This window comes from Petromyzon marinus, chromosome 11 (assembly GCF_048934315.1).
Source record: "Petromyzon marinus isolate PM22_M1 ecotype Great Lakes invasive population chromosome 11, UKy_Petmar_22M1.pri1.0, whole genome shotgun sequence".
NCBI lineage: Eukaryota > Metazoa > Chordata > Hyperoartia > Petromyzontiformes > Petromyzontidae > Petromyzon > Petromyzon marinus.
In genome coordinates, this window is record NC_133677.1 from 8,006,280 (window position 1) to 8,028,409 (window position 22,130).

The 22,130-nt window shown below is 54.9% G+C and overlaps 1 protein-coding gene across 2 annotated transcripts; it reads right to left on the minus strand.

Moving 5' to 3' along the window:
• Window positions 1–396: 396 nt before the first annotated feature.
• On the minus strand, window positions 397–20,392 carry LOC116941263 (cytochrome P450 26B1-like). Of its 2 annotated transcripts, none has more exons than XM_032952126.2 (7): window positions 20,090–20,392; window positions 16,608–16,874; window positions 12,592–12,816; window positions 9,971–10,246; window positions 8,067–8,222; window positions 5,560–5,868; window positions 397–3,623 (listed from the first exon to the last, which is right to left on the minus strand). In XM_032952126.2, exons 2-7 carry the CDS (start codon window positions 16,812–16,814, stop codon window positions 3,207–3,209), a joined length of 1,590 nt encoding a protein of 529 aa, XP_032808017.1. In that variant the 5' UTR covers window positions 16,815–16,874; window positions 20,090–20,392; the 3' UTR covers window positions 397–3,206. The 2 variants fall into 2 exon arrangements, with proteins under 2 accessions (XP_032808017.1, XP_032808018.1); XM_032952127.2 differs by lacking the exon at window positions 20,090–20,392 and adding an exon at window positions 18,948–19,026.
• Window positions 20,393–22,130: the final 1,738 nt, after the last annotated feature.

The window sequence follows — 22,130 nt, forward strand, 5'->3', positions numbered from 1 at the left end:
TAGCGCGATAGAACGGTGTTGTTTAAAATTCACGTTATTTGTATTAGCCGCATTGAACGTAAAACATTATAATACAAATTTAAGCTTCGATATAGGTTGGTCGTACATCATACAAATCATTCCAATCGACTAGAAGTCTCGATTATTTCTAGGGCGAGGGCTATCGGGCGACTCCCACAGCTACTCAGGGCCACCGATTTCACTTCGTCGAGCTCAGATCAACAGCCACCGACTCGGACGTGACAACCACTCGGGACACGCGGTTCATGGCGATGAAGCTGTCACAGTATCCGTCGTTGAGATCTGTCACACGTGCGCGCGCGCGCACACACACACACACACATTGCGAAGTCGCCAGCCCATCGCGGAGACATTAAGGGAAGACGCACAAGCGTGTCATGACGTCGGGTTTGTTTTTTATTATTATTATTAAATAACACGATCCACAGCCGATGTTAATTAAATACGTTAAGGGGAACTTACGTTCAATATTGGCGTAAATGGACAGAAGGTGGGGGATGGTCGGTGGGGGGGGGGGGGGGATACTCGAGATACAAACACTGGGAGGGCACTCAATGTGCTCTATTTACAAACAACGAATGCAATGCCGCAACGACGAGGCTACGAAGTACAAATATAGAAATCCATGGGTGTGTGCGTGTGTGTTTTCTCATTAAGGCTATCTTGTAACATACACGCACGTGTCAGCTACCCGCGGAAATACTCGTCAGTATGCAGAGTCAATACTGACACAGGCAGCGGTCTCAATAATAGCACGCAATAATTATAATACCGACAACAACAATAATAATACATCGTTTGGTTACAACTTATGATGATAGTGTCGACTACATGAAGTGCTAACATATGTACAGGTCGGATCATGCACGCAATGCAATGTAACGTATCGAGACTGCATTATGGCCCGTCTCGGTATTTCATTCGGGTCCGAAAGTCCTTGCGACGTTCACTTTGCGGCTTTTGCGTTAAACTCAACGTGACCCCCCCCCTTCCCCCCCGTGCCAACTTATCCTGCGTTTTTACGGCAGCATTAGACATCATCATTAAGCGCTATACCGGATACTTATACAAAAATAAAATATTTTCCTTCAACTTTACCTCCCCCCCCCCTCTATACATCTTATCGACGCGGTTACCGAAGAGTGATCTCGCGAGCAGTTCCCAAGCGCCAGTTACACGACCGCGTCGACAGCGGCTTACGGGCGCATCGCTACGCGCGCGGAGGTGTAACGGCGACGCGTCAATGAGCATGGCGCTGTTCGGAGTCTTTCGGTGCTGGCGGCGCGGCGTGGGGTGGAGTTGTGGGGGCGGCGTGGGGCGGCGTGGGGTGGAGTGGTGGTGGTGGTGGGTCGGCGTGGGGCGGAGTGGTGGTGGTGGGTCGGTCTGCGGCTTCGGCAACAACAACGAGAGCGGCTCCTCGGGTCGCGTGCTCTCGCCACGGCTGGCCTCCACTGGGGAGAACTCTCGGGGAGCGTTCCTCTGACGGAGCCTTTACAAAGAGAGCCCCCCATTTAAGGGAGGTATTTTGGTCTACTCTTCTACGCTGGCCCAACGTCGTGGAAGAGGTGGGAGTCTACCCACACTCTACCCCACTGATGCACCGTGGAGTACTCGGTATTGCTGCTGGGTGGACAGAGGCGGTGTGGAGGCAAGGGGGAGGTCGATCTAAGACACTTGCACCGCCGCTGTTTCGACTGCAGCGCCGGGAGTTGGAACCGGTGAATGGTAAAGTAACAACAACAACAACAAACCCACTAACAAACTGACATTGGTTGTTTTTTTCTTACGTTAATATCACCCCCCACGGTTTGCATCTTAAACAAAACAGAAAAATTCGGCTCAAACGATGGTTGGAGCGCCACCCACACAGACGGCCGCGATCGTTGACGCGAGCGATCGTGGGCACCGTCTACGCCTTGGTCGGAGCGTGCCGTGCAGACACACTCCCGGTTGAAAACTGCTCTCTTGAGAACTGCTTTTGAGTTTCATTCGTCGTCCTTACCACCCCCGCCCCTGGCCCTCACCCCCGATTAGTCAGAGTTGGCTACGTACACGTGCGAAAGAAGTTCGACTTTCGTACGTATTTTATCTGACGCTTAGACTCGCGTCTGAGTGGAACTATCACGCTGCCTCAAAAGGCGGTAACAAAAGACACTCTTATTCGAAATAAATGAATTGCGCCTTAAAACGAAGGCACAACCGGAGTGAAGCTACGCGCGGGGAGCGCGTGGACATTTGATTTCACGTCGGGACCCTCCAATGCCGAACCCATCAATCGATCCACTGCTGGATGAAAGTCTCTCCCAAACCTAGACCTCCAAACGTACTCAGCCGATTGCGATGTCAACTAGAATGGCACATCCGACCCTCTCTGCCGCTTCGCGCGTGGGCTTTCGAGGCTCGTTTTAAGGAGGGAACTGCTTGGGATGTCCGATGTTAAGAGCGGGGTCCTACCAAAGGAGTAGCATTTACAGGCATATTCAGACCTTCACAACTACCCAACTCTTATTTAAGTAGGGACAGACGTGCAGACACACAAACGAACCAGACGGACAGGCAGTGAGACAAACAGCTGCAAATACGGACACCCAGACAAACAGCGAAAAAGACGTGAAAGACAACGAGGCAGACATAGTGAGAGGGACACACAGACGGACATACACACACACACATCCGAACTTGGGACAATTTGCATTATTATTCATTATTATTCCACATAGGGTGGAATCAGAGCGCCCTAATTAACCAAAAAAAGACAAATATCCCCCGTATAACCTTAACATACTGTTGGGGCAAGTGCTGTTAGCGAGCACCTATGAAGGCCAGCACGGCACACGAGGGGGTGGGTGGCCAACACCACGCCCGGCCGCCTTTGTCTCCCCAGTGGCGATGTTTACACACCACACCAGGTACTCATTTGAGGCTGAATCGACCAAGGGGAGGCCCAGGACCGGTTCAGATAATCATCACTGGTGCTGGTGGCCGTGAGCGGGAATCGAACTCGGGTCACCGCGCTCGTAGCGCGGCACCCTCACCGCTACGCCGCCCCCCGCACCCACAGACACGCGCGCAAGGGGTATATAACACCTCAACACCATCTCTCCTCCGTCTCTCTGTCGTCTCTCCGCACCGCGTCACATCCCCCCGTCCGCCGTGACGCAGGAGGATCCCCCGAGCGGGAGGAGTCACTCCTCCCGCTCGGCGTCGTCGCTCTCCGGAACCGCCACCGGCACCGCTGGCGGCTTCTTCTCGACCCCCTCGTCCGTGGGCAGGGCCTTGAAGCGCACGTGGAGTCCGTCCACCGGGTGGACGATAGGCACCGTCTGCATGCGCGGGTACTCGGCGCTCGCCAGCTCCCAGGTGCAGCCGCCGGCGAGCTCGACGGCTAGCACCTTGAGGATGAGCTTGGCGAGCTCCTTGCCCAGGCAGCTGCGCACGCCGCCGCCGAACGGCAGGTAGCTGAAGCGCTCCTTCGAGTCCTCGGCGCGCGTCGCGTCGAAGCGGTCGGGGTCGAAGTCAAGCGGCGAGCTGAAGGCCGGCGCCGTCTCGTGCGTGTCGCGGATGCTGTAGAGGACGCTCCAGCCCTTGGGGATCTGGCAGCCCTGCGGGGTGGGGGGGGCGACGGTCAAGCGCGTGAATGTGGGCTGGGAGATGTTAACTACCTCGCCTGGTGCGCAGGAGGTCGTGGGTTCAATCCCGACCCTGACGATGCCTGCTGTATTTGGCTGCGATAAGCCGCTTCATTGGGCTATCATTTGTGGCAAGGTCGCGTCTGAAAGAGAGCTACTGTATATAGCTCAGTGGGTCTTAGCTGCTACAATAAAAAAAAAGTTTAATTTATAGAATGCGGTTGCATGTGGGTAAGACCCGCTGAGCTATATAACTATTTTTTTTAGAACCGACCTGGCCACAAATGATAGCTCAACGAAGTGGCTTATAACGCTCTAAACGCGTGACGTTGATTCTAAATGTGGAGGGGAGAAACCACGACCACCTGTATATCAGGCAAGGCAGATAATGTCTCACCACCACCATCATCATCGTCATAATCAATCCACTGCCGGATAAAAGCCTCCCCCAATCTGCCACCACGTGTGACGATCGTGCGATGCGCTTAGCGGCTGTCGTTCTCTCAGCACGGCGTGTGACAAGCGGCCTGTGGTACGCACCGCCACAGTGGGGAGGGGGGGGGGGGTTGTTGGTCACTTTTCACAATCAAGTTCAGCTCTCCAAAGTCAGCTCCGACCTGCTCCCGGTCAGCCCTTCATTTCGCTCGGCCTTCATTCTACTCGACTCGTGCAGCACTCAATCAACGAACCTGTAACAATGACCTGTGAACTGTAACAACGACCTGTGACCTGTAACAATGACCTGTGACCTGTAACAATGACCTGTGACCTGTAACAACGACCTGTGACCTGTAACAATGACCTGTGACCTGTAACAATGACCTGTGACCTGTAACAATGACCTGTAACAATGAATTGTGACCTGTAACAACGACCTGTGACCTGTAACAATGACCTGTGACCTGTAACAACGACCCGGGGCCCGATTAACGCAGAGGTTTCAGGGGGGCCTGTCGTCCCGGGGCCTCGGAAGTTTGAGGGCAAACCCCTACCTACCCCCCGCCCCATACAAAGACAACTCTCTATATATACATAAGGGTCAAAACGCAAGAGCGTAGGCAACACGTTAAATCCTACCGTGCGATTTGTAAAAATGAAAGCCATCGCGTGAATCACTACTGGTCACGCGCCAGGGGGGAAGAGAATCTGTTGCTGTTGTGGGTTGCAACCGTGATTCGGCTTCACGCGTGGATGTTGCGACAGCTGGGGACTTTCGCTCGCGAGAAGTGACGCGAGCCGAGGTTTGCTGACGCTCCATCGCGTGGAGCAATGCCGTCGCTCGCGTGACCCAGGGCTCAGGCTCGGGGGGGGGGGGGGCCCAAGACGGGAGTCTCATGTTGCGAGAGTGAGCAGAACGAGGACAGCAAGTGCAATGAAATACCGCGACCGAGACGAGTAGACCATCGGGGCAAAGGCTCATCGTGCTATCGGGGAATTTAAAAAAAACACTGCACAAAAGATCGATCAAAGAAACGAATCCGGTACGTTGCACCGGATAAGTCATTTAAAGCCGATTCAACCTCGAGGAGGCCCCATAGACAAAGATCCCCCGTATAGCCTTAACAGACTTTTTGGGGCAAGTGCTGCTAGCGAGCACCCATGCAGGCCGGCATGGCACACGAGGGGGGGGGGGGGGAGGGGGGCTATCACCACGCCCAGCCGCCTTTGTCTCCCTCAGCGGCAATGTTTACACACCGCTGCACCAGCTGCTCGCTTAAGGCCGAGTCGTACCGAGGGGAGGCCAACGAAGAAGCGCTTCTCACGATCGCCGCCGGTGTCGACCGCGAGCGGGAACCCAGGGCTCGCGCCGCCGGGTCCGTAGCGCGGCTTAGAGGAGGTCACCCCAACAACCCCCCCCCCCCACCGCCCCAGCCCGCTCCCCTCCCTGCGGGCCCCACAGGGAACGAACCTCGAGCTCGAAGGTTTTGAGCGCCGTGCGGTAGCCGCCGGACACGGGCGGCAGCAGCCGCAGCACTTCCTTGACGACGCAGTCGAGGTAGCGCAGGCCGACGAGGCGTCCCAGGGTGAGCGGAGGACGCTCTGCCGTTCCCGCCGCCGCCGCCGCCGCTGCCGCCGGACCCCCGCCGAGGCCGGCATCTGCGAGCTCCCGCCGCAGGCGCGCCAGCGTGTCGGGGTGCTTGAGCATCTGCAGCACGAGCGACGTGCTGGCGCTCGCCGTGGTGGCGTGCGCAGCGAAAATCAGCTCCACGGCCGCTTCCTTTGCGTGTGCGGGGCGAGCGTACAGGGGGGGTGAGCGTACAGAGGGGTGAGCGTACAGAGGGGTGAGTGTACAGGGGGGGTGAGCGTACAGGGGGGTGAGCGTACAGAGGGGTGAGCGTACAGGGGGGCGAGCGTACCAGGTGGGTTGCATCTCTCGCTCGTTTAAACCCACGGTGATGAGCTCCACCAGCGAGCGAGAGGCTGCGTTGGCTGGTGACGATGTGTAACAATATTTTTTTAACAAAAAATGGTTCTTGGGTAGTAAGTTTAATTTTCTAATTGCTTATGCCTCGAAAGTACAGAAAGTGGCTATAATTCCCCACAAACTTTGCTTTTGTGACCAGGACACAAAAGCAAAGTTAATAATCCACTCCATCAATAACACTGTGTAACAAAAAAATGTTTTTGTTCCTGGGTAGTAAGTATTATTTCTTAATTGCTTATGCCTCAACAGTACAGAAAATGGCTATTATTCCCCACAAACTTTGCTTTTGTGACCAGGACATTGATATTTTTAAGCTTACCTATTTTCAGTGAGAACACGTGGTGTGTATTTGTGTCTTGCGTTCACATTAAGTCCTGGTCACAAAAGAAAGTTTGTAGGGAATAATAATAACAGACACTTTCTGTACTTTTGAGGCTTAAGCAATTAGAAAACAACACTTACTACCCAGGAACAAAAATCGTGTTACATCGTGAATGATCTGAACCAGTCCTGTGCCTCCCTTCGGTTGACTCAGCCTCAAATGAATAACCAGGGGCGGTGAATAAATTAACATTGCCACTAGGGAGACAAAGCTGACTGGGTGAGGTGCTGGCCAACCCCACCTCCACCTTCCTGACCTCGTTTGCCACGTGTCGGCCTTCATAGGCGCTCGTTAGCAGCACTTGCCCCAACAATCTGTCAAGGCTATAGGGGAGATATATTTGTCTTTGTAAATGTTCACATGCAGAGCGGGCCAAAACTTCGATGCAATTGCACGAAAACGGAAGAGCCCGGTAAACGTGTAACGTTGGGTCAATGTTGACCCAATTGCTCCAACCACGTGCCAACGTTGGCCCAAAGTTGGCATATTTACTGTGAAGGCTAACAATAAAACTAATTTGAACTTGTAAAGCGCCGCAGAGTATTCACTCGCTCCCGTAGAGAGAAACGGTGATGACGACGACTCGGAGGTGCGGGGGAATCCAGCGGTAACCACGCGCTGGTGCCAGGGATTCAGCATCGTCATCGCCCGAACCAACGCTCCCGCGCTCGCACTGTGAGGCACACGTCCCCAACGTGTCGGCAACCGCGTGCTCACCCGCCTATCGTGTCTGCAAATCGCCCCGTTCACGCGACGCGCTTCAACAGTGGTCGCGGACCGCGCCATGAACCCTCCGCAGTACTGACCGGTCAGCTGACCCAGTGTACCGCAACTGCCTCACCGCAAAAAAAAAAAAAACCTCAAATGACTCCCACCGCGTATTTTTTTTGTTTGCCAAAGAAAACTATGGACCGGGATCAAAATAACGAAGCGAAGAGGCGAGCGAGAGGAGAATGGAGTGCTTTTAGAAAGTTTAATTCTATCGTAATTACAATAAAGCTTTCAAATGCACGTATTTACTCTTTTGGCGAGTGTCCCGCTACGTTGGGATTTTATTTTAAGATGTCAGCCAATTAATGGTGAGATGCTTATTATACAAGTGTGAGGAAAGCAGAGCACCCAAAGAAAACAAATACCATTGTGCGAGGGAGCTACACTCTATCCCTGTACAGATGCAAACAGATGGCGATTTTGTCCACTTGCTGGTGCCGCCTTCTGGCGAGCCAGGGTATGGCACCTCAACGCCCACAGGAAGGGAGTTTCACAACATTTGTGTGATTCTCCCAACCCTCTCTGCCTCCGCAGTGCAGGATGCCAGACCACGTGCATAGCCACCACCACCAGTGATGCCGAAAAGAAAACGTTTTCAATCGCTGCACATTACCGTTTTTGTGTGTGTTAGTTTGTCATCATTCCGCTGCACCCCCGATGAGCACGGTTGTCTACGTACGATACGAAAGAAGTTCAACGTACATAAGTGCACACCTGCTACGACACGTAACTCAAACGTCGGCAAGGAGAATTGAACTAAATCTGAGAGGCGGAGAGGACGCGTGGCTGACAGGGATGACGACCGCCGCGGGTTTTGAGAAGATCTGCGTCCTCTCACCTTCAGCTCCAGCATGGACATCTCCTTGCCATGCTCCTTGGCACTGCTGATGAGGATGTCCATGGCGTCCTGGGACTCCTTAAACTCCGGCCGCTCGAGCTTGTCGCGAAGGAGCTTGTCCAGGTAACCGTGCAACACCTTCCTGGCTTTGAGGCCCTGCGGCAGATTGGGGGGGGGGGGGGGGCGGGAGAGGGGACAGTCAGGGGTGGATGGTGAAGCCACTCTCATGCAGATCAGCAAGTAAACTACAACGACCAGGTAAGGCCCACTGAGCTGTATAGTTCGTTTCACAAGCGACCTGCCCACAAATGGTAGCTCAACGAAGTGGCTTATCACGTAGAAATGTAGAGCAGCCAAATGCTCTAAAGGTATGTTTCTAAATGTGGAGGGAAAAACCGGATGATCCAGAGAAAAATCCACGCGACTACGGGGAGGGGGACATGCAAACTCCAAATCTACAGGCGTCAGGGTCTGGATCGAACTCATGACCTACTGCATATCAGGCACGGTAGTTCAAATCTCAATCATGAAGCACAACATACCAACGGTGGCTAAGTTGCGAAAATGTTTTATCGAGATGCAACGTTCTCTCTAACTGCTGCGGAACGAGCTGATTTCATCGCTCCATCTCCCGGCCGCGAGTCTCGGCCGCTGTCGTGACGTTAAAGCGCGCAGGGTCCGCTCCACGTTGCGCCGCGAACCCAACCACAGGGGAAATATCTAAACCCACGGAGTAGTTTTCTTCTTCTTTTAATGAAAAATACACGCATTTTTTTACCTCTGGCTCATCGAACAAAAAAAAAGATTCATTGACAAGGGAAGGCTTGACCGGGCTTGACTGAATCGCGCAAGACTCGACACGGCACTCGGCTATTATTAAATCCCTTCTCGGTATGGGACAGCCAAAGGGCGATGAGCAAACCGAAATGAACTTTCAGGGTCTACGCTTCTGCCGACGGCGGGGTTGACATACGAGTGAGAAAGCGTGCGCTTGTTCCTCTCCAGTCGACAACAAACACCGCCTCAAACCTTAATGTATGTACGCATGTTGAACTTCTTTCGCACTGTACTTAGACAACCGTGCTAATTGGAGGTGCGGCGGGGGGGGGGAAGGACAACAAACTAGGCACAAACATTGACGATGACAATAAAAAAAGAACACATTCACAAAAATCACCGCGTTCATCGCTACACATCGCATCTTCCATCAGCAGGCATGTTCTATCCACTGCCGGATGAATTCCAAAGTCGCCACACATCCCACCTCAATGTGCTGCTACCCATCCCACCCGTCTAGCTCGTGTCTGTGAGCCACGAGGCCAATCTCATCGCTCCGTCTCTACAGTGGACACGTGTGTGTGTGTTGAACTTTTTTTGCGCCGTACGTAGCCAACCACGATAATCGGAGGTGCGGGATCGTCGTCCCTTCGAGCGACGTGCACTGCCCGAGACCGCTCGTTGTTCCCGACAGTCCGTCAACACGATGCCCCGAGCGTGCACAACGTCCTCTTGCGATTAACCCCTTTCCCATTGCGAAGATGTAAGTGTACGTAAGGTAAAATCACTTCATCGGTACGTCCACCCCACCCCGGACAGGAGTCCACGGTGTGGTGGACAGATTCCGTGGTGGGGTGGACAGAAGTCTGGGGTGGGGTGGACAGAGTCCGGGTTGGGGTGGACAGATTCGGGGGTGGGATGGACAGGAGTCCGGTTTGGGGTGGACAGGAATCTGGGGTAGGGTGGACAGAAGTCCGGGTTGTGGTGGACAGAAGTCCGGGGTGGGGTGGACAGAAGTCCGGGGTGGGGTGGACAGTAGTCCGGGTTGGGGTGGACAGAGTCCCGGGGTGGGCCCCACCGTGGCGCCACGCACGCGGGCCGCCCTCCTCCTCCTCCGTCCGCCTCACCTTGCGCAGGCCGCTGAAGGGCACGTCGAGCGGCAGGGAGAAGAAGTTCTCGACGAACTGCTCGAAGGCGTCGGCGAGCAGCGCCTCCTCGTGGGGCGCGATGCGCGAGCTCACCACCACGTGCAGCGCCACGCGGAACGTCAGCGTCTTGCACTCGGGGTACACCGTGACGACGCTAGCGCAGTCCCGCCAGCGCGACACTGCCGCACGCACCATCAGCTGCACCTGCGGCAGGTATCCCTCCAGCGCCGCGTGGCTGAACACCTGCGCCATCACCTGCAGGGAGTGTCGGAGGGGGTGAGTGGGCAGGGGGAGGTGGGAGAGTTTAGCGGTGGTGAGGTCAGGGTTAGGGATTTCATAATCGTGTTCCGATTGTAAACGCTCATTATTTGGCTGATTACAATGGGCGATTGTTGGTGGCGGCTCATCGCGTGGCTGCTGCCGCTGCTGCTGCCTTCCCGCTTGTCCGTGATGGTTCATCATCGCGCCTGCGAGTCGTCTCTCCTCTCTCTCTACGAGAGCGAGCGAATACTGTACGGCGCGTTACAAGTTGACATGCTGGTTATTATTATTTCGACGTACGGGGAGCATGTGAATGGACTGTGTTCGACTAAGGGAAGCCTCAACTCGTCCAAAAATGTCTTGATTGGAGAAGGGTCCCGCATTGGGAAGTTTGTTCAATTCCTGAAAGTGCGTGTTTGGCCCCGCAGAGCCTCCACATTCCTGGTGGGAGGTTGAGGGAGGGGAAACTTTTAGCGGTGCGATGGTTGGGGTCAGATCGGCAATGGCTTTATTCTTGTTGTTACTTTAGAGCCATCTACCTATTTGGGTCTATTTGATACGATCATCATCAACATCACTTCTCTGGAGTCAATAAAATAGGCACTGTTTTGTCGGGAGGCAACAGCGGCTGTTGTTACGGAATTACTTCCCCCTGCCATAGCAATGACGAATTTCAAAATTTGGCTCAGGACCACCAATAGAGATGAGAAACCCACACGCTTATTTGAAGAAAAAATACCCTTTGTTTTACATTTTCTAAAGGTAAAGCACATTGCGCTATAACCAACAGACGCATGGGTTAGATCTCTGGACGTGGTTGAGATTGACAGTGAGACTCACCGGCTTTTTAATAAATCACTGCGTACAAGTCACCACGGTGCTGTGACAAAACTTATTTTATTTTATTTCCAGATGTATTTATATTCCTCATTGTGCTATGAGCATCATCTTGTAATGAGATGAAGACATTTCCATCCAAAACTCTTGCAGCTAGCAGTGTATCAGCCTATGTCAGAGAAGGATCTTGGAAGGTAGCATCACAGAACTACGTCTGAATCTTCTTTAATAGGCCTATAAATACAGACTCGTCTTAATATGCCCTTCGTGCATTATTTCCTGCACGTAAAACTGCCTTTTTGTTTCATTTCCAGACCTGGAATAAGCCATTTTTAATGAAAACACTATATTCATAGGGTGGTCTTTTGTGCAGTCATTGGTGATTGGGCTGAGACCATCAACTCACTAAACTTGTGAACCCGGTTTAATAACAGCTCGCTGAAATTCCAGGTGTGACCCCAGTGACTCAGTGGTGCCAGCTCAGTGCCCTAATCCCTCAGCCACCTAGCCACCGTCACCTGGACTCTAACTCGTATCCTTAGTGGCGCTGGCTCAATGGCACTAACCCGTAATCCACCTGGGCACCTTCACCTGGACTCTAACTCATATACTTCGTGGTGCTGGCTCAATGTCAATAACCCCGAAACCACTCAATAACCTTCACACGGATTCGATTCCAGGATCTCCTTGACACTGGCTCAGATCTCTGGCCTCTGATCCACGTAAATTGCTTCTCATCATCACCAAGGTGTGAATCACAAAGTCAAAACTTGCTTCGAGTATTCCCCTGGGTTCTACGCTCGTGTACAAGGTATGCCTTACTAAAATAATCAAAGAATACGGCAATGTATCTTCCTATAATCCAATGAACAGGTTTAAACCTCCATAAATCTGTTCATAGAATGGACGTGGCGTGGAAACGTTATTCTAGGGAGTTCCGGCCGATATGACATGGTGATTCTCAAGCCCTCACTGTTCACAAGCTAGGACAGACGAACTCTCCTCGATGCCGTTCAGTGACCGATCAAGCCCCCCACCCCTCTCCCTCTCACTCCCCACCCTCTCCCTAGGTCGCGACTCAGTGCGGCAGCGGGGCAAAGCGCGTGGCCGCGAAGTTTTGAGGCAGCTCGAACGTTTTGCGTGCGTGCCAAGCGGTGCGCCGGGCGGCTATAACGCAGCGGGTTTTTTTTTTGGCACAGCGGGGAGCACAACTTGGTGGTGCGTCTGTCGGCCATCTCGACCGCCGGTCAACCCATGGCACCTGGGGAGTCTGTCCCGTGAACCTCCTCCTGCCCAGCAGCGGCGAGCCTTCGGACACCCTCACACGTGACAGCCCCGAGGTGCCACCTAGCCTGGCGCACAAAACATCGCCGCGGTGACGCCACCGCCACTTAGCGTCGCGGCGCTAAGTGCCGGTGCGGGTGAAACAGCGCAGCTGCGGTGGACGCGGCCACGTCGTTGTGCCTACTTGGGGGTATGGGCGGGGGCGGTGGTGGTGTTACCTTGCGCTTGTTCCTGTGCGCGTCTCCCACGGACATGCCCAGGCTGTTGGCTCCCAGCAAGAGGCGGGTGCTGAGCGGCCACTGCGAGCTGACGAGCGCGTGCTCGCCCATGAGCACTCGGCGCACGTTCTCTGCGCCCGTCACGCGCACCACGGGCCGGCCGAGCAGGTGCGTCTTGAACACGTTGCCGTAGCGCTCCCGGCGAGACGCGTGGAAGCGTGAACCCTGCGCTCCACCCCCCCCCCCCCCCCCCACACACACACACAAATCCACGGTGAGTTAGCGGGGGGCGTGAAGCGTGAGGCCTGTGCCGAGTGCTCGCGGTGGTTAGCGCAGCGGTTATAGCGCGCCGCGCTCCGCTCAGCGCCGCGCTCCGCTCAGCGGCGAGGCGTCGGTGACGATTATCTGAGCGAGTTCTGCTGGGTCGACTCGGACTCAAATGAGTACCTGGTGCGCTGGTGTGTAAACATCGCCAACAGGAAGGCAAAGGCGGCCGTGGGAGCGGTAGCGTAGGTTCGTAGGGTGCGTCGCTCTGCGAACCCGGGCGACCCGAGTTCGATTCCCGCTCACGGCCAGCACCAGTGACGATTATCTGTCCCGACCCTGGGTCGACCCCTAGGTCGACTCAGCTTCGAACGAATACCTGGTGCGGTGTGTAAACATCGCTGCCAGGGAGACAAAGGCGGTCGGGCGTGGAACTGGCCACCCATCCTTTGAAGGTCGTGGCACGGCCTTCATCGGTGATCGCGAACAGCACTTGCCCCAACACTCTGTTAAAGTCTATGTGGGGGACCTTTGTCTTTGGAGCGGTGGTGCAGCGCTTTGCGCAAACTGCGCCAAAATCCAATGACCGGTTCTGGGCCCGCCCCTAGGTAGGCTCAGCCTCAAATTGAGTACCTTGTGCGCGGACGTGTAAACATCGCTACTATGGAGGAGACAAAGGCGGCCGGGCGTGGTTTCGAGGCTACCCAACCGACCTCATGCGCCGCAACACGTTACCTTTCTTGCTGGTATATTAAAATATGAGAATAGGTTTCACCCTTTCTGGCAATAAAACAGTCGTGTTAACCTGTTAACACAGTACTTGCGGTGAACATGCAAACAAACAAAAAAACACGCTCTGATAATTATATATAGCATTGTCTTTGAAACTGTTCGCCTTTTGGCGTCCTCTGGTTTAACACTGTCTGGGACGAGGCTAAAAAAGAAAGCTGTCTCTGGTACGGACCAATAAGTTTCAAAGACAATGCATCTTTTATTATTATTATCGGAGGATGTTTTTAATTGTTTGCACGTTCACCACAATTGCGTGCGTTTAATACAGACAGGATTCCTTGAAAAAGGATTCTGTTTGGTGTTTTAACACCTCAACACAACTGTATTACTGCCAGAAAGGGTGAAACCTATTGTTAGTTCTCATGCACCGTGTCGGCTCGCAAACAGCAACTTGTGGTGGTGTGTGTGTGGGTGTGTGTGTGGTTGGGTGTACAGCTGCGTGTAGGTTGGTGGATGTTTGCCTTATTGGTGGGTGACGTGTAGAGAGAGACGTGTGTGGATAGACCGGCCTTACGGCGCGTGTGTGGGTGTGTCAGTGTTGTAAGAAGAAGGGTAGTGTGATTGTGTGTTGTAAGAAGAAGGGTGTGATTGTGTGTTGGTTCGTGATGCTGTGTGGGGGAGCGGTGGCGTAGCGGTCAGCATCGCTGCGCAACGAAACCTGCCGCTCACGGCCACCAACACCCAGTGACGATTATCTCAACCGGTCCTGGGCCTCCCCTAGGTCGACTCAGCCTCAAATGAGTACCTGGTGCGGTGCGTAAACATCACCACTGGAGAGACAAAGGCGGCCGGGCGTGGGGTTAACCACCCACCCACCCCCTCGTGTGCCGTGCCGGCCTTCATTTGGTGCTCGCGAACAGCACTTGCCCCAACATTCTGTTACAGGCTACACGGGGGAATCTTTGTCTTTGCCTTTGATAGCGTAAGGGTAACAACGTAGATGCACGTGCAATGTACCTATCTGGGCTGCACGTGTGCAAGCGGCGGGACCAGCAAGCGGTTACGAGACCCCGGTGACCCGAGTTCGATTCCTGCTCGAGGCGAACGCCAGCGAGTGACTTCACCGTCCGAGAGACAAAGGCGGCCGGGCGTGGTTCGCGCTCCCCACCCCACCCCACACAGCGCTCTCCCCAACAGTCTGCCACGGCTCTCTGTTGTTGTGTTGCGGCCGCTCAAGGAGAGGGGTGGGGGGGGGGTCTCTGTGGACGTGCGTGCCAGGGAATCGGTGGCGTAGCGGCGGTGGCAATCACCCGCGTGGCAAGTTCCTGAAATCGCGACCGACTACGCCGCGTGGCACGGCACCGGGTGGGCGGGGTCGGGGAGGGGGGCTCTCATCCAGCAGCGGATTGACAAAATCTTGCTGAAGAGTCTGCGGAACAATCTACGGTGTCGACTCGCTGCTGCTACTGCTGCGCCTGTGCAATGCAACGGGGAGCGAAGGGCGCGGATGAGACCGCCGTCCCGTGAGCCTCCCGCGAGCCTCCCGGTCCCCGGAGTCACGGAGCCGCGCGGTCCTCACCGCCAACTCGATGTAGAAAGAAAAAAAAAGCAAACTGCTGCTGCCTAAAATGTTACCATCATCGTCCGTGATCAATCCACTGCTGGACGACTACCTCCCTCCACCCCCCCCCCCCTTCCAAGCGGTCTCGCGTTGCAGGGCACCTGCACGCGAGACGATTCGTCATCGCGGCATCGTCGCGGCTCGCTCGCGTGGTAGCGCCCCGCGTCTATAAACATCGAATCCGGAGTCGACATATTAACCGTTGTGGTCTTGGCGGCGTTCCGAGTGCGTGAGTGAGCGGAGTGGGGAGGGTGAGTGAGTGAGCGGAGTGGGGAGGGTGAGTGAGTGAGTAAGTGGGGAGGGTGAGTGAGTGAGCAAGTGGGGAGGGTGAGTGAGTGAGTAAGTGGGTAGGGTGAGTGAGTGAGCAAGTGGGGAGGGTGAGTGAGTGAGCGGAGTGGGGAGGGTGAGTGAGTGAGCAAGTGGGGAGGGTGAGTGAGTGAGTGGAGAGGGTGAGTGAGTGAGCAAGTTGGGAGGGTGAGTGAGTGAGCAAGTGGGGAGGGTGAGTGAGTGAGCAAGTGGGGAGGGTGAGTGAATGAGCGGAGTGGAGAGGGTGAGTGAGTGAGCAAGTGGGGAAGGTGAGTGAGCAAGTGGGGAGGGTGAGTGAGTGAGTGAGCGGAGTGGAGAGGGTGAGTGAGTGAACGTAGTAGGGAGGGTGAGTGAGTGAGCAAATGGGGAGGGTGAGTGAGTGAGCGAAGTGAGGAGGGTGAGTGAGTGAGCGGAGTGGGAAGGATGAGTGAGTGAGCAAGTGGGGAGGGTGAGTGAGTGAGCAAGTGGGGAGGGTGAGTGAGTGAGCAAGTGGGGAGGGTGAGTGAGCAAGTGGAGAAGGTGAGTGAGCAAGTGGTGAGGGAGTGAATGTGAGTGGGGAGGGTGAGTGAGTGAGCAAGTGGGGAGGGTGAGTGAGTGAGTTAGTGGGGAGGGTGAGTGAGTGAGCAAGTGGTGAGGGTGAGGGAGTGAGTGTGAGTGGGGAGGGTGAGTGAGTGAGTTAGTGGGGAGAGTGAGTGAGTGAGTGGAGTGGGGAGGGTGAGTGAGTGAGCAAGTGGTGAGGGTGAGTCAGTGAGAAAGTGGGGAGGGTGAGCGAGTGAGTTAGTGGGGAGGGTGAGTGAGTGAGTGGAGTGGGGAGGGTGAGTGAGTGAGCAAGTGGTGAGGGTGAGTGAGTGAGAAAGTGGGGAGGGTGAGTGAGTGAGTTAGTGGGGAGGGTGAGTGAGTGGAGTGGGGAGGGTGAGTGAGTGAGCAAGTGGGGAGGGTGAGGGAGTGAGCGAGTGGGGAGCGTGAATGAGTGTGCGAGCGGGGAGCGAGGACGCGTGCATTAACGCAACAATCGAGCCGCGCGCGCGTCCGCAACTCATCCATCAACCCCGGCACTCCTCCTCCTCCTCTGCCGCAGCCGCCACCGCCTCACCTGCACCATCCAGTGGAACGTTTCTCCCACCACGGGGAAGCCCATGGAGCCTTTGGGCAGCGGCAGGGCGCTGCTCTTGTCTCGCCCCGCCGACCAGCGCAGCCTCCATAGCTGCTGCACGACGGTGACGAGGAGCACGAGCGACGCGAGGCACGCGGTGACGGTGCTCGCGGCCGACACCGCGTCGAGGCTGGGCAGCAGAAGCATGGCTCTGCGCTCTCTCTGTCTCCCTGCGACGTCTCACGTCGCCGGCGCGCGCTGCGTCCCCTGCTCCGCGGTTGGCGCCACGGAGGCAGCAGAAGAGGTGCCGCGAGTTGCGGGCGGGCGGGCGGTTGTTGAAGGTTGGTGGTCGATCGGATCAGGCAAAGCCGACGGATGAGGAGGTGCGGAAGAGGGAGTTGGAGTGGGGGCGGGGGTGGGGGGGGAGTTGGTTCGAATAACACAACAGAACTACAGTCAATAAAGGAACACGCGCGTGCTGTTCGCGGACTGGATGCGTCCTGCGCGCGTGCGACTTTGCGCACGGCGAAACGCGCGCGCGCGCGCGCGGGGAAAGTTTCGAGGTTGTCGCCGTGAGTTGGGATGAACGTCTCTGGGATGCCAAACATTCGCGGGCGCTGCTAATTTTGCCGGTGCCGTTCTGCCATGAGACACGAGAGAGAAAGAGAGAGAGGTGGGCACCGTGAGTGGTGGTGGCGGGGGGGGGGGGGGTCGTCGAGGCAGGGGCTTGGTTTATATTGCACAGGGGGTCGGCGCTGCTGCTGCCGCTTCCGTGAGTTGAGCGCAGTGCGCGGCGACACGCGACGAGTCTCCGCCGCACCGCGCAGACCGAGGGGATTCCCTCGACTCGCCGTCAACATCGGCACCATGCAACTCTCATCGCTCGTCATCGTGCGCAATTATTGCTACCGCCACCGGCAGCAGCACCACGAGCGCCGGCACCTTCGCTGTCATCGTCAGCACCACCATCGTCAGCACCACCGGGACCACCCCACCAGCACCACCATCGTCAGCACCACCGGGACCACCCCACCAGCACCACCATCGTCAGCACCAACGGCACCAGTACCACGAGTGTCACCAGCTCACGCGCCACTCGCACCACTCAGCACTTTTACTGTCTCCACTAACACTCGCGACCGGCATGGCAATCGTCACCAGCAGTGTCACCGCCACCATCCTCACTCTTAACGCAGCGCCAGCAGCAGCAGCGGCAGCGGCGGCGACTGCACCACCACTGCCAACAGCGCAACACACATCGCAGTGCGCGCGACCCGCAAGCCGGAGCCAGGAATGAAACGGAATAGCCCTATAGACTGTCAACTTGGAGAGTCTCTATACTGCAGCAGCAGCAGCAGCGATGCCAAGCGGGGCTCTCGAGTTGCGCGGAAAGAGCTCGGCAGCTTTCCGGCTGCACCCGCGTGTTGAAGTCGCGTGTTTATCCGCTCGCGTCTGTGTGTGACTTGGAGCGCGCGTCTCGAACGTGCGCCCGAATTGCATCATGTACGTACTGTATGTTTGTATGTTGAACTTCTTTCGCGCCGTACGTAGTCAACCGTGCTAATCGGATGTGCTGGAGGAGTAGGGGGGGGGGGGGGGTGGTGGCAAGAAGCGGTGCAATAAAGCAGCGCTCGTCGGATCTGATTTCTGCGTCTAAAAAATAGATACATTTGTTCATTTAGACTTTAGATAACACCAACTCGAGTTCAGTATGCTTGTGTACACACACACGCGCGTGTGCGTGCGCGCACGTGAAATTGGTGACAGCACTTTCGCATTGACTGTGCGTGCCCCCTGCGCGAAGTAGGCGCTTTTCTCGGAGCCAACTTTTAGAGTTTTGTGTGTGTGCGTAAAACGAACGAGGCGTGTGTTATTTGTACGCACGAACACGCGCCGCCCTCGTTCATCGCACACGCGCGCGCACGGCCACGCGATGAACATCGGATCGACGGATTGTGTCCGTTGCTATCGTAGCCTCGGTTGCGCACGAGGCTGCCTGCGGTGGAGCGATCGTGTTGAGTGGAAGAAAGGCGAACGAGGCCGGACGTGTCCTCGGCGTGCCGAGTCGCGTGCATCACGAGCGAAGAGCAGCAGCAGCAACAGCAGCAGCAACAGCAGCAACAGAACGGCTCGAGATTCCGACGCGCGCGGCCTGCATCTCGACGCTTAGCAATCACGGTGAGACGATTCTTAAGCCCGCATTTCGGCGGAGCGCCGCGTGGGAAAGAGTAAGGGGGGGGGGGGGAGCGAAAGAACATCAATCCGTTTTTGTTGTTGTTGTTGTTGTTGTGTGTTTTAATCAGCAAACAAAACAGTACCACCTAGCGGCCGCAGACTCACCTAGTCAGCTCACTCGTCCCGCCGCGTACCAAAGACGGACTCACAGACAAACGCGTCGCCCGCTTGCTTACTTAATAGCTGCGGTCAAACGCGCGCGGTTCGCACTGCGGGTACATGTGGGGCGATGAGGGCGGGCCGGGGGGGGGGTGTAGAGGAGAGACGCGAGATTTGCCGAGCAAGACGGAGGCTCGCGAAGTGGTGGACCTGTGGCTGCACCGCGGATGGACGATGCGGACGATTTCGCCGGCTCGCAGAGCGGAGGAGTTTGGTAGCTCTCGGCTGAGATGTTGAGCGGCGTGGCATCGATCATTAAGCCCGTGGTCGTTTGATGCGGATGTGACCGCGACGATGAGCGATTTGGTTTTGTAGAGGTAAGTAAGGTCGTTGATTGTTTTCCACAGACTCGCAGAGGATCTCGGTGCTTGGGTTGTGTTGGCGGTGTGATGTTTCTCTCGCTCTCTATCTCTCTAAGTGTTGACGTATGTTACGTGTTTTGCGTAAAGTCAGTTGAGAAGTTAAAATGAATGCCCTCTCTCACCACTTGCTGCAAAGTTCGTAATCACTTCCCTCTTTTTAAATGTCAGCGTGTTGACAAACGCAAAATTATTAGCAATCAAAATACTGAAAACGGATTTTTTTCGGAAGTTTGATAAGAAAATAAAACTCATTCAGTTAACACCATCGGTTTTCACGCAAATACAGTTCATCAAGCGGGTGATTTTTTTTTGTTTAATTACTAAAAGAAATCATCATCATCATCATCGACCCTTGCAAACATTCACAACGTTGCCTCGCTCACGAGACGGAGACTCGAGTCAGTGACCATGACCTGCCTCGTAACTTTTAAAAATCCATCAGCGCTCTACGTGATGTCAAATAACAAAAAACACAAACAAGACAGTCGTAAATAAATAACACAGTAATTGTGTCGGAATTGTGGGCTGTTTGACCATGCTGGTTGGTTGAAGCATACATAATCGTAGAATCAAGAAATAAATTGGAACTTTTTGTTTTACTTTTCCGAATCAAAATGTTGTACAATAAAGAAGAAAAACCTGAGCATGATAATAATTACTAATTGGCGTGCGCTGGGCAAGCTGTATTTTAAGTGCAATGCAACAATGACAGAAGGATGGACTCACTTGGTAAAGGTGTAGCGAAGAGAGAGAGCTCGCTTCAAAGTTGGTGGTGATGATGACAGCTCTGGCTCGTCCCTGCTTGCATGGACAGACGAAGTTGGCTCCTGCCATCACTTTTATAAAGCGAATCACCATGGAAACACCTACAAGTATGACGTGCCTTATCCTGCATATATATACTCTCACACACACCAACACACATACATACACAGCGAAGGTATAACTCCTGCCCTCCTTGCGTCTCAGCACGCGTTTGGACAAAACCACCAACCCCTCCCATCCACCACCACCACTTTCCCAACACGCCATTGCCTCCACCACCGGCACCATCCGCGTCCTCCTACCCACGTACTCCACCAGACTCCACCACCACCTCCTCCCCTCCTCCACCACCACCACCGTCCCGATACACAATCGCTTCCATCACCACTCAACCACCCTCCCCTACAACCACCCACCACTACCACCACCACAACTACCCCCCCGCCCCACCATCCCCGCCTCCTCCTCCCCCACCCTTCCCCCCCTCCACTGACACTGCCATGTGTGGTTCACTCAAGCCATGTGAGGTCGCTAAGCGGTGCATGCGATTAGTGTCCAACGTTTGTGAGTCGATTGAGATCGCTGCTCCTTCTGCCGCTGTCGCTGCTGCTGCACTTCGACCAATGTGGTCTGTTCGTGCCCAGGGCCATGTGTGTGGAGTGGAGGAGCGGTGGCGCAGCGGTTAGCGCACTGCGCATTGGAACCCGGGGGATATCGATTCCTGGCCGCGGATTAAAACAAAAAAATCAGTGGCGAGTTATATCAGATATCAACCGGTCTTGCATCCTCGCTAGGTCGGCTCAGCATGAAATTAGTAGGATAACTGGCGCTGTATGTATATATCAGCACCTGTGGAGACAAAGGCGGACGGGCGTGGGGCTAGGCACAGCACCATCACCACCCAATCCTCCTTGTTCCGGCCTTGACAGTAGTTTTCCCCAACAGTCTGGACACGGCTATTCTGTATGGTGGGAATATTTGTTTTTAATTGCATATATACACCGCGTATATGTACATTGATAATGATCTATTAGACTGTATACATTCATACGCGAATGTTAAATTCGCAATTAAACGGTAACGGAATTACATCGTTGGGGACGAAGGGCCCCCCGGATAAACATGAAATGGCTTGGCTCTCCGACACACCGGTGTGCTGTACGAGTGACGAATTGGCCACGTTCTATTTACGTGGCAGCCCTTACTAGTTGGCCGTGTCGGGTGGTGGCGGCTTTTAACGACACATTAATATATTATTACACGATCTACCCCCGACCAAAAAAAACCCCTAAATGATGAGAGCCCATGTATGACTCGCCTATCCTCACTCGTATACGGCCTGCGTCCACGCGCGGTAATTCCGTGACCGTGAAATCGCCGCCGCACGCGCGCACCGCGCACGCCAACTGAAGGTGCCGTTTGATGACATGGAAGGGGTCAGAGCGGTGGCGAAAGTGGATAGCGCGCTGCGTAATGAACCCAGCGACAACCGGGGAGCTGTATTCGCGGCCACGGCTAACATCAGTGGCGAGTGATCTCACTCGACCGGCCTTTGGTTCATCCATCCCCCACCCCCCCCCCCCCCCCCATTCAACAACCCACACTGAGATTGCGTGGTGAAGTATGGTCAAACAAACCCCATGCCCGACGCGGCGTGGGGAGGCCCTCATCCGAGCAGCGGATTGACAATGGGCCGTAGACTCATGTATTATTTATTGCATCTAAAGGAATTCTTAAGGCTCTGTGGAGATAGCCAGTTATGACTTGTGATAATATAGACACGCCGATACTGGACACTATTGTCCAACGATGCATGAACGCATTAATTAATACGTAATATCGGCTAAATATTCTTCACCATCAGCCATGATCGATCTACTGCTGGATGTAGATTGGCATTCGCGAGCCGACGCCGTCATTCACGATACAACCAACAACACGAGTCCCATATTGTCGCTCCGTCTCCCCGTGCCGACGTCCTCTCCGGCACGTTCCATGCCTT

Bases quoted from the DNA above. Each gene is read 5' to 3' on its own strand.
- LOC116941263 (XM_032952126.2), bottom strand. From the start codon at position 16,814: ATGCTTCTGCTGCCCAGCCTCGACGCGGTGTCGGCCGCGAGCACCGTC. The intron at 12,817-16,607 runs GTGAGGCGGTGG...GGTGGAGCGCAG, and splicing joins CGTTCCACTGGATGGTGCAG to GGTTCACGCTTCCACGCGTC. The intron at 5,869-8,066 runs GTGAGAGGACGC...GCACACGCAAAG, and splicing joins TGTCCATGCTGGAGCTGAAG to GAAGCGGCCGTGGAGCTGAT.